At 44.6% G+C, this 15,979-nt stretch overlaps 1 protein-coding gene and 1 non-coding gene across 2 annotated transcripts; one reads left to right on the top strand and one right to left on the bottom strand.

The window, feature by feature from the left end:
* Window positions 1–10,411: 10,411 nt before the first annotated feature.
* On the bottom strand, window positions 10,412–10,518 carry LOC141597692 (small nucleolar RNA R71). Its single transcript, XR_012522913.1, has one exon. It is a non-coding gene; the product is annotated as a small nucleolar RNA R71 (small nucleolar RNA).
* Window positions 10,519–11,569: 1,051 nt separating this feature from the next.
* On the top strand, window positions 11,570–15,496 carry LOC141594476 (uncharacterized). Its single transcript, XM_074414493.1, has 3 exons — window positions 11,570–11,902; window positions 13,961–14,211; window positions 14,860–15,496. Exons 1-3 carry the CDS (start codon window positions 11,570–11,572, stop codon window positions 15,494–15,496), a joined length of 1,221 nt encoding a protein of 406 aa, XP_074270594.1.
* Window positions 15,497–15,979: the final 483 nt, after the last annotated feature.

Below are 15,979 nucleotides of genomic sequence, written 5' to 3'. Positions count from 1 at the left end.
GGATAGGGGGGATAAGGTGGGGGCACCCTTATGTGCTTCCCTCTCTCCTCTATTTGGGTCATTTGTGAAAGGAAATTGTATACGTCACTCCAAAGTGACGGATACGTGCCGTCTTCAATGAGATTTTGTGCAATGTGTATTAGGTGTGTTCTTTTAAATTTAATTTTGTCAAAAAAAAATTAAATTGAAATTAGATCCTTTTAGTTCATTTTAATGTAGTTCAATTTAATTCAATTCAATTTAGTTTTATTCAGTTCAATTTAATTCAGCTCATCTATTCACAAATTAACTCTCACGTTAGTTTAGTTTAGTTTAGTTTAGTTTAGTTTAGTAGTCAAGCTATTTTTAATCGAAAAGAACAAGACTATATAATATCTGAATTTTTCTGAATTGAACTTATAGAGCTGAATATTGTGAACTCAAATTATAGAATCAAAACGGATGCGTAAAGAGGGGGTGGAAATTACAATAAAACTTACGGGAATTTCGAATAAAATTAAACTAAAATAATCCCGGAAAAAGAAAAAAAAATATAATAAGTAATTATTAATGGGTTGACGATGTAAAGCAAGCACGCAAATCAAGGAAGTACGGAGCAGCAACACACGGTTGGAGCAGCCGAGCATGGTCCTTGGGGCGTGAATTCGAGGCTTCAATTGATTATTGTTCAAACCTTGTAATCTATGTTGTCAATCCTTATTTTTTCCACAATATAATTTGTTGATTGTTGTAAAAACTAGGTAAGACTAAAATTATAAGGGTCAAATGGTGGTATATCCCATGTAGGGAGGTCGGTTTAGGGAGGCTATATAAGCCAACTTTGTAATTCATTTTAACACATCTATGAAATTGAAATTGTTTTGAGATTTTTCTCTAAAACCCGTCAGAAACATTTAGTGTTGCCTTAAACATGAGTGTCGAGACAAAAGAGTATCGACGTGTTCGATCCTTGACTTAGACCGAGGACGCGTTCCAAAGTTTAAGAGGAATTCTTGTCCCGTTACGAGAATTTCACCCATTATCAAACTATAGGTTTAGTTTGATAAATATCTCTAAATTTCACACACAAAAAATATATAAAAAAAAAAGATTCACTCCGTCAAAATCATCCCATAAGGTCGACCAAAGTCAACCCAATGACCACAATCGACCAAAACGCTTCCGCACCCGAACCCTTTACGTTGCAAAAACTGAACTTATAGGAAAATGAGTAAATTAAATTAAAATTTTCTAAACTCAACTTATACAATCTTAGCTGAACTTTAGGATGCACTACTACAGATACAGGCTATAACAACGGTCAAAAACCGTTGTTATATAAAAAAGCGGACGTTGTTAAAGCGTCCGTTGTAGAAGGTTTTAACAACGGTTGGTTTACTTAACGAAACCGTTGTTAAAACTATTAACAACGGTTTTATGTATAAAAACCCGTTGTGGAAAGTGTGACTCAATTTTGGGGGGAAAGTTATAACAACGGGTTGTAATATACAAAACCGTTGTTATAACTAAAGACAACGGGTTGTTTCGCAATAACCGTTGTTGTTTGTTCTTAAAAAATAAAAAAAAAATTAAATTAAATATTACTAGATGCATGCATAATTACGGCCTGTTAGAATTCCGATGCATGCATTATTACTGACATCACTGTACATATGAACGGATAATATGGAATGAGAAGGGTTAGTAATAGGATTTGAAGCAACATTATTGAGAGATATGATGATGATTATTATGGCACAACTTCCTAACATATATATTAATTAAAAAGCAATTAACTCAACCCACACATTGCTTAGTATAAATACATTGCATATCTCAACTAACATTTCCATTATCTCATATATTCATCTCCAAACTCTAACTGTTAAAACAAACTCTACTTAATCTTTCAAATCAAACTCAAAAAACTCTAACAAAATGAATGATTTCATCCTAAAGACTCTTACCATGATCGAGAACAACAACAACTTCATCCGCCGGTTCCTCCATATTGAGGAAAGTTTCAGGAGCTACCTTGCGGAAGCTCGATCCGCACTGAAGCACGCCAAAGAAAATGGCTTGACGGAGCAGCAGCAGTTGCAACTATATGACGATATAGCAACTGCTGAACGGAACCTCCAAATAGCCAAGGAGGAGAGGACGGATACGATAGAGCACAATAAGATCCTCCATGAAAATATAAGAATTGCATTTTTACATATGTAATTTTTTTTTTAATTTATGTATTTATAAATATATATATATATATTAATTATGTTTATCTTCTTCATCTTGCTTCTTCATTGTTTTAGTAATTAATTATGCGAACAATACTTAAACAAATAACATAATGGTCGATAAAAACACATACATGCAAAAGAAATAAATAGAAAAAGAAAATAATGACGATGAAACTAACGGTGATTTACGAGATTTACCTGATAAATACGAACGTAATAGACGATGAAATCACGGTGACGGCGAGAAGATAAAGCGACGATGAGAAAGAGAGAAAGAGAGAAAGAGAAAAAGAGAGTGTGTATGTGTTTTGTGTTTGTTTGTCTGCTGTTTTTGTGTTTGTGTTTGTGTATTAAGGGTTGTGTTTTGTGGTCATGCAGACTTGTTTGTGTGGTTTATAGTATGGAAGGTATTGACAACGGTTATTAAACAACAACCGTTGTGAAAAAAGTTTTAACAACGGTTGTAAAAAACACCCGTTGTTAAATAAGTTTTAACAACGGGTTTCAAAAATAACCGTTGTGATTACTTTTCACTAACTTTGCGCCAATTTTGCGCCAAATTATTAACAACGGTTGTGCATGTGTGACCCGTTGTTAAAACTAATAAAAACGGTTTTTATAACCATACCCGTTGTAATTGATTTTAGTAAAATTCGCGCCATACATTCTACAACGTCTATTGTGATTTTCGTGAATAATCGTTGTTAAAGGGGCGTTGTATTTGCCTGGATTTGTAGTAGTGATGTGTACTTTTTTTGAACTGAACTTGTAATTTTGAACTGAACTTGTAAGATTTAAACTTTTTTGAAGTGAACTTATATGATTTGAACATAATTTAAAGAACTAGTGAGTATGTAAGTCCAAACGATGAGCTAGTTTTTATTAAAACGAAGGTATCCGTCTTAATATTAAAACATGTCAAATATCATCCTCTCATGGTACATAGAATAAATTTGTTGTTGATGGGGCATATTCTGCACCGCTGACCAAGTCAACATGATTGAGCAAGGTCAAAGATATCCACAGCAAGTCAACGACTTGGACAATCTAGCCGATGCAGCCCATCGGCCCGTCAGCCTGGGTCTCGGCATGGTAACCTGCCAGCCGGGACACATATCCGCGTACTCATATCCAAGACCCCTCGGCGGCGAGTCAACAGGATCCGCCGGCCAGCCATAGGCCCCTCGGCCGAGGGGTAGATCAGTCTTTCCACCTACTAGCCACTTGGCCACTACGTGACAAAAGGTGAAAGCCTATAAATACTCCTCAACCTTCATTGAGGAAAGGATCCGAACGAATACACAGCAAAACCTAAATACACTATTCATCTGGTAATATCTTCCTTATCTCTCTACAATACACATTCAGCCAAGTAACAACTTATCTCTTAAGTTTACTGACTTGAGCGTCGGAGTGAGTACGCTTGGCACAAAGCCAAGCCCTCAGTTCGTTCATTGTTGCAGGAGAGGCCGTGAGGAACGATTGAGACCAAAGGAGAATCCAACTCAAGACATCATTCAACAAGCCAAGGGTGGTAACTATACTTGATCTGGAATTACACCCGGAACAATTGGCGCCGTCTGTGGGAATAGACACTAGAAGCCTTTCACAATCATTCCCAAACAAAAAAAAAAACAACAACAAAAACCCACCCAAAAAGCTAAGAAGATGTCAAAACAACAAGACGCAGTCGTGACCGACGAAACCGCATTTTACCACGATGACACTTTCAACAATTCTGGAGTCGTGCAGCCCTCCACCGGCGGAGTAATTCAACCGGAGTTCGGGATGCCGATAATGCCGGACACGTCGCCGCCAGCCAACCAGGTCACCATCATGGGACACGTGGTTGACATAGCAAAACTAAAGATGGTCCTGGACCTAATTAGTAATACGCCTGCTCACACTGTCACGCCGACAAGAGCGGCGGAAAACGCCCAGGAGACCAGGGCCCGAAACGTAACTCCGAGAAATTTGAACGGAGCACCGGGAGAAGCCGACCCGCCAAGTCGCCGGGGAGCCCAAAGTGGGCGTGGTAGACCTAAGTCCTTCCCGCACTCATGGGAGGACAGCGTCCCCGCAACACGAACGAGGCTTACCCCGGAGGAACCGGAGGAGTCCGACTCGGCGAGTTGGAGAAGAAGTCCGAGTCGGAGAAGAAGTCCTTCCCGCTACGAGGAGAGGAGCCGGATTAGGAATGCGAGGAGCCGATCGCCGCGCGTCGGTCGATCGCGGTCGACAAACCCCTCAACGCCTACGTCCTAGACGTCCAGGTGCCAACTAAGCTCAAGTTACCACCTCTATCATACAAGGGAGACAATGATCCACCACCACGCCGAGGCTTTCGAGTCTTACATGTCGGTATGGGAACAGCCCGATGAGGTCCGTGCCGAGTCTTCCCGACAACTTTGCATGGGATGGCTCAAAGTTGGTACAAGGGGCTTCCCGACGGCTCGGTATACTATTACGCCGACCTAAGAGACGCCTTTCTAGCCCAGTACTCTTGCAACAAGAGAAGGGCCGTGGAGACATCGGACCTCCTAACTATCAAACAGGAGGGGGGCGTGTCTCTACGAAGCTATGTGAAGAGGTTCGACGGAAAGGTCCAGCAGATTCGAGAAATTAATCCCGAATTGGCGGCCTTCGCGCTGATGAAGGGCCTCCCAAGGGGAGACTTGAAAAATGAGCTCATCAAGTGCGGAGGGCTGAACTTGGACGCCGCTAGAAAAATGGCCGACCAGGCCATCAAGGTAGAGGACTATCACAAGATCTGAGTAGGCCCCAGCGAGGCCGAGCACTCAGAAAAGAAGAGTCACCGGGAGGACAACCCGGATGAGAGGCGCCGTGACAACAACGGGTCACGGTCCGATGAAAGACGCCGTGACAATAACAGATCACGGCCCGACAAATCTACCAGAAATGAACTCGGCGGATGCGGGGGAGCTCGGAACGTACTACAAAAAAACGGTACGATGATCACACCCCCTTAGTCGTATCGGCCGCCGAAGTCTTCGCGTTGAGCAAGAACGAGGGCCGAGTGGGAAAGACCCCTAGGCCGAGGAGTGACGGTGACACGAGCCAAGATCGTGAGTACCACGGCCACACCGGACACTTAACCAACGACTGCCGTCATCTGAAGAATGCCATTGAAGAACTGATCCGTAAGGGGAGCCTCGGCAAATATGTAGCCGGCGGGTCAAAGAGCAAGCCCATCTTTGAACGGGTAGGAGTAATCCACGTGGTCATCGGAGGCAACGGGAACGATGGGTCCGCTCATGGGCACAAACGGCACCTGAATGAATCATATCAGGCCATCAACCTTGTGCCCAACACAGCCACTCCCGCTCCCAACATCCCCGATATGACCATCGGGCAGGAGGACTACGAGGGAGTCATCGCTCCTCACAAATACCCACTTACAAATCCACCCGGACATAGCCAACCATTTGGTGAAGAGGTGCCTGATCGACACAGGCGCCTACACAAACATTATGTACAGAGAATGCTTTCTCAGCCTCGGTCTGAGAGTCGAAGATTTGAGCCCCTGCACCAACCCGCTATACAGCTTTTCTGGGGTCGGCCTGGTACCCCTGGGGTCGGTCAGACTGCCGGTGAGGTTAGGCGAGGGAACTGCAGCCAGGAATGTTATGTCTGAGTTTATAGTTATCGACGGCACATCTGCCCACAACGTGCTCATAGGCCGGGTCACTTTGAGTGAAACCGACGCCGTAATTTCCATCCGGGCCTTGACATTGATATACGTCTCGGACCGGGGGGAAGCACACAAGCTCGCCTCGAAGAACGAGAAGGAACCCGGCGTATGGGAGATACACACCCACGGCCCTTCCACGACAGATAGCTCGAAGGCTAGCATCGTTATTCTTAGCCCAAACGGAGACGTGTTCGAGCACGCCTTGGAGCTTGCCTCCTCGACCTCAAACAACGACTCCAAGTACGAGGCAGTGATAACCGGAGTCAGGCTAGCCAGAACCGCCGGGGCGGAGCATGTCGTAGTGAAAACAGATTCGCTCCTATTGACCAACCAGATCAAAGGAGAGTACAAGGCTCGGGACTATAGGACGACAAAGTATCTAGAGAAGGTGAGAGCCGGCGCTTCAAAATTAAAATCCTTCCAGATACAGCACACTCCCAGGTCCAAGATCGACCGAACCATCAGCATGGTTGAAGGAGCAGAGACAGAGGAGGTGGAGATTGACCCAGGTCGCACCGTGACCGTCGGTGTAAACCTGGAACCAAAATTCAGAGCCGAACTCCTGGACCTGTTGAGGAAAAATAAGGACGTCTTCGCCTACTCAGCGGCCGAGATGCCAGGCGTAAGCCGGGAAGTAATTATTCACAAGCTGAACGTACTCCCCACCGCTCGCCCCGTCAAGCAAAGGATGAGGAACTCCTCAGTCGAGAAAGATGAGGCCATCAAGGCCGAGGTAGACAAACTACTTACGGCGGGCTTTATTATGCCCTGCACTTACCCTGAGTGGTTAGCCAATGTTGTGATGGTAAAGAAATCATCGGGGGCATGGAGAATGTGTGTAGACTTTACCCAACTTAATAAAGCATGCCCCAAAGATTGTTACCCTTTGCCTCGAATAGATAGCTTGATCGACGCCACGGCAGGATACACCATGCTGAGCCTGCTAGACGCCTTCTCGGGGTATCACCAGGTATTCATGGCTGAGGAAGACATGTCTAAATGCGCATTCATCACCGCTAACGGCACATACATGTACAAAATGATGCCGTTTGGTTTGAAAAACGCCGGCGCCACGTATACAAGACTGGTGGACAAGGTATTCCAAAATCAGAAAGGCCGAAACATTGAGGCTTACGTCAACGATGCTATTGTGAAAAGCAAGTCCGACAAAGCAGCACCGGCCGATTTACACGAAACATTTTGTTCACTAAGGAAATACAAGATGAAGCTCAACCCAATGAAATGCAACTTCGGTGTCCGGGCAGGTAAATTCCTCGGTGTACTTGTCAGTGCCAGAGGCATCGATGCAAATCCAGACAAGATCCAAGCAATCCTAGACCTGCCGGAACCAAGGAATCGAAAAGAGGTTATGATGCTGACCGGGAGAATGGTGGCTCTCGCCCGTTTCATCTCTCGGTCAGCCGATAAGAGCACCCCATTCTTCAAGGTATTGAAAGGGAATAAAGACTTCAGCTGGGGAGAGGAACAGAGCACGGCTTTCAAGCAACTGAAAGCTCATCTTCAGACTCTCCCAACTCGTCCGGCCGATCTTTGGGGGGAGACGCTATACCTATACATAGCGATTACCTCGGCCACGGTCGGCCGCCGTGATCATCAGGGAAGAGGACAAACAGCAACACCCAATCTACTTTGTCAGCCATACGCTGTTGCCCGCCGAGAGAAATTACCCACTAATTGAGAAAGCAGCTGATATAGGACCATTTTGCACTCTTTTTCCCTCTATTTTCATGCATATTCGACCCCATTTAAGGCGGTTTTGTACCCCCTTTACTCTCGTTTCTAGTCCCGATTCCCTTTACTATGACACTTTGGCCCCCTTGCAGAAATTGAGGCGGGAACGGGCGAAACGAAGCTAGATAGACGGGATTTCTAAGCCTTGCATGAAAGAAGAAGGGAATTATGCTGAGGAGTACCCTCAGCCGGTAGGCCGGCAGGCCTGGCTAGGCTAGCCCGGGAGTACATCTACAAGGAGAATGGAGGAAGAATTGTGAAGAAGCACTCCCGGCCGGTGGGTGGCGGCCGGCTGGCCGGCTGGGAGGACACTTGAGCTTAGGAAACAAAGAAATTGGAAGAATGTTACAGGAAACTCCCAGCCGGTCAAATGACCGGCGGCCGGCTAGCCGGCTGGGAGTTCCTCCAAGGCAAAAGTCAAGCTTCAAAGTCAAGCTGTCCCAGCCGGTCAGGGACCGGCGGCTGGTCGACCGGCCGTGCACACCTGATGACCTCAAAAATTGTTCAAAACTTCCAGGGATCTCCCAGCCGGTCAAATGACCGGCGGCCGGTTGACCGGCCGGGAGTACATATACGTGTTTCAAAGCCCATTTCCAATTTCAGTCCTAATCCTTGTATAACCTATATATACCCCCTCTTAAACCCTTTTGTACACACAACCCTAGATCCAGAAATTTTACCCTTTCAAGCTTTAAACTTTCTTAATCTCTTTGTTAATCTTTCTTTAATTAGAGAAGTTCTTCAATCAATTAGTGATTGAATTTGGGTTTGTAAGAAGATTGAAGGATTTCCTTCTTTATTATTTCTATCCAAATTCCTCTTTCACTATTTTGTTGGTATTATTTCTCTCCCTATTTTCAATTGTTTACATTTTGTTCATCTTTTATGTTTGTTTGATTGTTTATGTTAAAATTGTTGTTGTTGTTTGTTTGTTGTTGTTAATTCCATCATTGCTCATCTTATCATTGTTCATCTTTCCTTTGTTCCTCTTGCTTTTGTTCATCATTGGGTAGTTGTCCTCAAAGACTTAATCTTTGGGTTGATTTGGTTAAAGATTGTGTCTTTAGGTTTAAATCTTTCTCATTATTAGATTAAATCATCTTTCCTTCCACCCATTGTTAGATTGTTGCATGTTTAGTAGTGAATTTCATCTTCTCACCATGTTTGTGACCAAAGTTTCCATCTTTATTGTTAATTTTGCAATTAGAACCATGATTAGTGAGTAGTCTTCCACTAGGGCTCGGTTTGACCCGACATGAGTAATTTCATTAATTGAATTTCATAAAGGCTAATTATTTGGGGAAATTGGTGAGGGTAGTTTAGAGGGATGACTTGGGTTATGGGTTGACTCTTGGGTAGTGTTGACTTACGACCCTTGACCACCAACGAGAGTTGGTTAGGTTGTGATTTGGGTACCCGAGACTTGACCCTATTGTTGACCTCGGTTGAGACCGAAAGGAGAACCGGGGGGTAGGACACCTCTAAATTAGTGTTTGAAATCGACCCTCGAGAGAGGGAGTGGGATGACCCGGGTATTGATGGGGCTTAATGACCTTAGCGAATATCGGACTACCTCGGGAAAATGCATGTTTTTGGGGTAGTGGGGTATTGAGTTAGGGATTCCGACCTTCGAACCCGAGAGGGGGTTGGTGGGTAGTGCTAGTGTCCTATTTCGAACCCGAGAGGGGGTCTTAGGCGAATTAGAGCCGTCACCTCCTCACCTAACTACCTTTGTGATTAGCCTAGAAATTTAACCATGTGGAATTGCGAATTGTTTGGGAAGAACCGAGTCTTAGGCCTTTAAATTATTTGAATTACACCTTATCCTTCGTTCTTGCTTATTTTCCTTGCTTTTGTTAAGTTTGCATTTCATTTTGTCTTAGGTAGCATTAGTATAACAACCATCATCTTTTATTTTCGACTTAGCTAAACGATCGGATTAGAACAATTAGTAATCTTTTCAACTCCTTGTGGGATCGACCCTTAATAGTGTACAACGATAGAATCGTGCACTTGCGAGGTATAGCTTGATACCATCAAGTTTTTGGCGCCGTTGCCGGGGAGTTCGGCTAGATATTAATTGTTTTCATTCTTGTTTAGACTAAGTCTTTTGTTACTAACCCCTCTCTTGAGTGTGTAGGACTTTTTGCATGAGAAGAAGAACTCGAAGAGGTCATCCAATTCGTCCGATTGACCACGAGATCGAAGCAACCGCAAGAAGACTAAATTCACTTCGTAGAAGAGGGCTTATAGAAACACCGATTCCTCAAGAAAATCCAGTAATTGAGAACCTTCAAGGAGAACCACGGGTCTTTGAAACTTTCGAAAATCCTTTTGCAACACCGGAAACGGAAGTAACAATGGCCGCGGTTCCTATGAGAGATAACTTGGCTCCGAAAAAGGTGGTGAATCCGAGTATTGTGAAGCCACCTATTCAAGCCAACAATTTTGATGTGAAAGCCACCTTGCTACAACTAGTCCAAGGGAATCAATTCGGAGGGGAGCCACCGAAAACCCCAACGAGCATCTCAACGAGTTCTTGGATAGTTGTGACATGTTCAAGGCCAATGGAGTGACGGAGGATGCCGTACGCCTTAGGCTTTTCCCTTACTCTTTGAGGGGAAGCGCCAAGGAGTGGCTTAAAAGTTGTGAACCCGACTCTCTTCGGACTTGGGATGATGTCTCTAAGGCTTTTCTCAACAAGTATTTCCCACCCCAACGAACCGCAAGAATCAAGAGTGAGCTCCAAGGGTTCACCCAACAAGAAGATGAGACCCTTTATGAAGCATGGGAGAGGTACAAGGGCCTCCAAAGGCTATGTCCTCACCACGGTATTGGAGATGATGAGCTCATCAACAATTTCTATGAAGGGTTAAACAATGATATGAAGATGAACCTTGATTCCGGCTCGGGGAAGGGAGCTTTGGATAAGATAGACCACAAGACGGCGAAAGAGCTTATTGAAGAAATGGCTTCTCGTACCTTTCATTGGAACAATGATAGGCACAAGAGGAAGGGGAAGTCAACGGTCGAGTCGGCCAACAATGTGGAAGTGAAAGAGATGATAGAAGAGCTTAAGCAACAAGTTGCCTTGATGAGCTCAAGCAAAACATCTAGCAATTCTTCTATGAGGAACCAAGTCTATAGTTGTGAGCTTTGTGGCGACCAAGGACACCCACCTAATGAGTGTCCTTTGGTGGTTGGAGATGGAAGTGGTATGGAGCAAGTGAACGGAATATGGGAGTCTAGTCCGGCCAAGCAAGCATTTAACAACAACCAATATCACCCCGGATTGAGAGCCCACCCAAACTTCTCTTATGGCTCTCAAAATGTCCAAAACCCAACCTTCCAACAAAAGTCACAACAACCAAACTTCCAAACTCAAAAACAAAACACGACATTCAATCAAGGTCCACCGGGTTTCCAAGGAAGAACCTTCCAACCAAGACAACAACAATTTCAATCACTTAACCCACCAACCACCCAACCATTCCAACAAACCACCCAACCTTTCCAACAAAATTTCCAACCGTTCCAACAACCCACCCAACCAAAGTCAAACATGGAACTCATGATGGAACAAATGATGAGTCATCAAACACAATTCATCAACCACACCACCCAAAAACAAGAAGAGACAACCTCATCCATCAACCAACTTAGAACCCAAATGCAAGCTTCTCAACGGATGACGGACAACCAAATCTCCCAATTGGCTACCCAAATGAGCCAACTACAAGCCTCCCAAGGTAAATTCCCGGGTAAAACCGAGGAAAATCCGAAAACCATGAATGCTATTCACTTGAGGAGTGGTAGAGATTTGGAAGACCGGGAATTTGTCAAGAAAAGGAAGAGTAGTAGACCGGGCAATGTCATTGAACCTCAAATGGTGGTTGAACCTCCTAGGGTAATTGAAGAAAAGGAGGGAAAAGATGAGCTTGTGGAAATTGTTGTAGAAACTCCAAAAGTGATTGATGAACCAACAAGGGTGGTTGAAGAGCCTCAACAACAAGTGGTAAGAACTTATGTCCCACCGGTTCCCTTTCCACAAAGGTTGGCAAGAGCCAAACTTGAACAAAAGTATGGGAAGTTCATGGACATGATGAAGGGTATCAACATTACCATGCCTTTCATTGATGCCGTAAAGGAGATCCCAAGCTATAGCAAGTTCTTGAAGGAGCTTATCTCAAACAAAAACTCTTTGAGCCCAACAACCACGGTGAGCTTATCCAAAGAGTGTAGTGCAATTCTCATGAATGAAGCTCCTCAAAAGCTTGAAGACCCGGGGAGTTTTTCCATACCTTGTAAGATTGGGACCGTGCACATTGAGAGGGCTTTGTGTGATTTGGGGGCAAGCATTAGTCTTATGCCCCTCAAAATTTTCAAGAAGTTGAAGGGTTATGAGCTTTCACCAACAAGGGTTTCTCTCCAACTTGCGGATAGGTCGGTAAGATACCCTATTGGTCTTGTGGAGGATGTCCCACTCAAGGTGGGGAAACTTGCATTTCCATGTGATTTCTATGTAATGGACATCCCCGAAGACTCAAATATTCCCATCATATTGGGGCGCCCTTGCCTTGCTACGGGGGGTGCCATGATTGATGTGAAGAATGGGAAGCTTTCTTTGCAAGTGGGTGAAGAAAAGGTTGAATTCTCCTTGAACAAGGCTATGAAAGAGCCTTCGGAAGAAAAGTCTTGTTATATGATTGATGTGGTAGAAGAGTGGGTTGATATGAAGAAATTTGATGAAGACAAGGGTTTGCAAGGGTTCCTTGAGGGCAAGGTAAAGGATTGCAAGGAGCACCGGGAGTATGCTTTAGCTATGGAAGCAACAATTGAAGAAGACCCGGAAAAAGAATTTGAAAGTTTGAGAAGAGATGATAAGAAAGAGGAGAGATCCACGCCTCCTCAAGTGGAGTTGAAACCCCTTCCCTCTACTCTTAAACATGCTTTCCTTGGCCCTAATGATACTTACCCTATTATTGTCAATAGTGCACTCAATGACACCGAACTTCAAAAATCACTTGATGTTGTGAAACAATACAAGGATGTCATTGGGTACTCAATTGATGATATCAAGGGGATTAGCCCTTCTTTTTGCACCCATCGCATTCATTTGGAGGATGAGAGTGCATCTTCCATTGAGCCTCAACGCCGCCTTAACCCCGCTATGAAAGAAGTGGTTAGGAAGGAGGTGTTGAAGCTCTATGATGCAAGCATAATATACCCTATCTCCGATAGTGCATGGGTGAGCCCGGTGCATGTTGTGCCGAAGAAGGGCGGGGTCACGGTAGTCACCAATGATAAGAATGAACTAATTCCAACAAGGGTCACAACCGGGTGGAGGATGTGTATAGACTATAGGCGCCTCAACAAGGCAACTAGGAAAGACCATTTCCCCCTCCCTTTCCTTGACCAAATGTTGGAAAGACTTGGCCAACATTCTCATTTTTGCTACCTTGACGGGTTTTCGGGATTTTTCCAAATCCCGATTCACCCTAATTACCAAGAAAAGACCACATTCACGTGCCCATTCGGCACCTTTGCTTATAGGCGCATGCCCTTTGGGCTTTGCAATGCGCCGGCTACATTTCAAAGATGCATGTTAGCTATATTTTCCGAGTATGTTGAGAACATCATGGAGGTGTTTATGGACGACTTCTCGGTCGTAGGCACCTCATTTGATGGATGTCTAGCTAATTTGGGTAAGGTCTTGAAAAGATGTCAAGAGAGTGGTCTAGTCTTGAATTGGGAGAAATGTCACTTCATGGTGACATCCGGGGTTGTTTTGGGTCATGTAGTGTCAAGTAAGGGCTTGGAAGTTGATCAAGCCAAGATTGAAGTGATCAAAACACTACCCCCTCCCACTAATGTAAAAGGAATTAGGAGTTTTCTTGGGCATGCCGGTTTTTACCGGAGATTCATTAAGGATTTTTCTTTGATTGCCCGACCTTTAACTTTGTTGCTTGGAAAAGATGTGCCGTTTGAATTTACTAATGAGTGTTTGGATGCATTCAATAGGTTGAAGGAAGCTCTCATCACCGCTCCAATCATGCAACCTCCCACTTGGGGAGAACCTTTCGAGTTGATGTGCGATGCTAGTGATGTGGCGGTGGGAGCGGTGCTAGGACAAAAGAAGAATGGTAAACTCCATGCCATATATTATGCAAGCAAGACTTTGGATGAAGCTCAATCACATTACACTACCACCGAAAAGGAGCTTTTGGCGGTCATATATGCCATGAACAAGTTTCGTTCTTATTTGGTGGGCTCTAAGGTAATTGTGCACACCGATCACACGGCGTTGAGACACTTGCTAATCAAGAAGGAGTCAAAGCCCCGCTTGATTCGGTGGATACTATTGTTGCAAGAGTTCGATATCGAGATTAGAGACAAGAAAGGTGTAGAAAATGTGGTAGCCGATCATCTTTCTCGGCTACTCCATGTCAAGGATAAGGATGGATTGCCAATTGATGACACATTACCGGATGATCAACTATTCGCACTAGCTTTGATGGATACCCCGTGGTACGCGGACTATGCAAATTATTTGGTATCCGGGGTCATCCCACACGGTTATGATTCCCATAAGAGAAAGAAATTCTTCCATGACCTTAAGCAATATTTTTGGGAAGAACCGTGTCTCTACAAAGCTTGTGCCGACGGGATAATTAGAAGATGCATCCCCAAAGAAGAAGTCCAACCCATAATCTCTCATTGCCACGACATGCCAAGTGGAGGGCATGGTAGTTCACGAAAAACCGCCGCAAGGGTGCTCCAATGTGGATTCTTTTGGCCTTCCCTATTTCACGATGTGGCCACCTACGTCAAGAAGTGTGACAAGTGTCAAAGAAGTGGTAACATTTCAAAGAGGCATGAAATGCCAATGAACTACATACTTGAGGTGGAACTATTCGATGTATGGGGCATTGACTACCAAGGCCCTTTTCCCTCATCAAATGGGAATGAGTATATTCTTGTTGCGGTGGACTACGTGAGCAAATGGGTTGAAGCAATTCCAACAAAGACTTGTGACGCAAAATCCGTGACCAAGCTCATGGAGACAATCATATTCCCCCGGTTTGGAGTCCCACGAATTGTGATAAGTGACCGTGGAACCCATTTCCGGGAGAGGACTCTTGATGCTTTACTCAAGAAGCACGGGGTGCAACATAGGCGGAGCCTTGCCTATCACCCGCAAGCCAACGGCCAAGCCGAAATTTCTAATCGTGAAATCAAGATGATCCTCGAAAAGACCGTGAGCCGGTCAAGGAAAGATTGGTCTACCAAGCTCAACGATGCATTGTGGGCTTACCGGACCGCCTTTAAAACACCAATTGGAACTTCACCGTTCCGGTTGGTGTACGATAAGCCTTGTCATTTACCGGTTGAGTTGGAGCATAAGGCACATTGGGCCATCCGTCTACTAAACTTTGACCTAAAGAGCGCCGGGGAGAAGCGGCTACTTGACCTCAATGAGCTTGAAGAATTCCGACTAGAGGCTTATGAAAGCTCTAGGTTGTACAAGGAAAAGACTAAGCGGTTCCATGACAAGGCTATTATAAGGAGGGAATTCAAGGAGGGGGACTTGGTTCTCCTCTTTAATTCAAGGTTCAAGATCTTTTCGGGAAAATTGAAGTCAAAGTGGTCGGGGCCTTTCACCGTGGTCCGAGCTTTTCCATATGGGTCGGTTGAAGTTTCCGATGGTGACCAAACATTCAAGGTAAATGGACAACGGCTAAAGCACTACATTGCCGGAACCCCTCTTATCAAGAATGTGAGCTCAATTGCCACTTTTATTCCAAATTTTTGATTGTTATTCATAACTCCGTCGAGCCTACGACAATAAACAAGGGCGCTTCATGGGAGGCAACCCATGCATCTTTGTATATATCATGCATTTAGGAAGTATTCGAGGAATTTTGGATGGATACTACTTGTCAATTTGATTGTTGTCGGCCATGAGTGTTGAAGACTTGGGGTTTTTGTTTGATGAACAAGCGCTTGACCATTTATTGGCCTTTATCCGACGTCCCGAGTCGGGTTTGAAAGTGGAAAACACGGAGATCGAGGCCAATAAATGATGGGAATTGGAGTAAAGGGTTTATTGAAGAAATCATGATGAGAAGGAGTCCCAGCCGGGTGACCGGCGGGCCCCCCCCGACCGGGAAGTTCCTGTAAGTTTATTGGAATTTTGAAGAAAACACAAGGAAAGTAGTCCCAGCCGGCAGGCCGGCAGCCGGTCCACCGGCTGGGAGTACGTATACAATTGAAATGTATCAAAATGAATTGAAGG

The sequence above is a fragment of the Silene latifolia genome, chromosome 8 (genome assembly GCF_048544455.1).
Source record: "Silene latifolia isolate original U9 population chromosome 8, ASM4854445v1, whole genome shotgun sequence".
NCBI classification, from domain to species: Eukaryota; Viridiplantae; Streptophyta; class Magnoliopsida; order Caryophyllales; family Caryophyllaceae; genus Silene; species Silene latifolia.
This window is presented reverse-complemented; position numbering and strand designations above follow the sequence as displayed.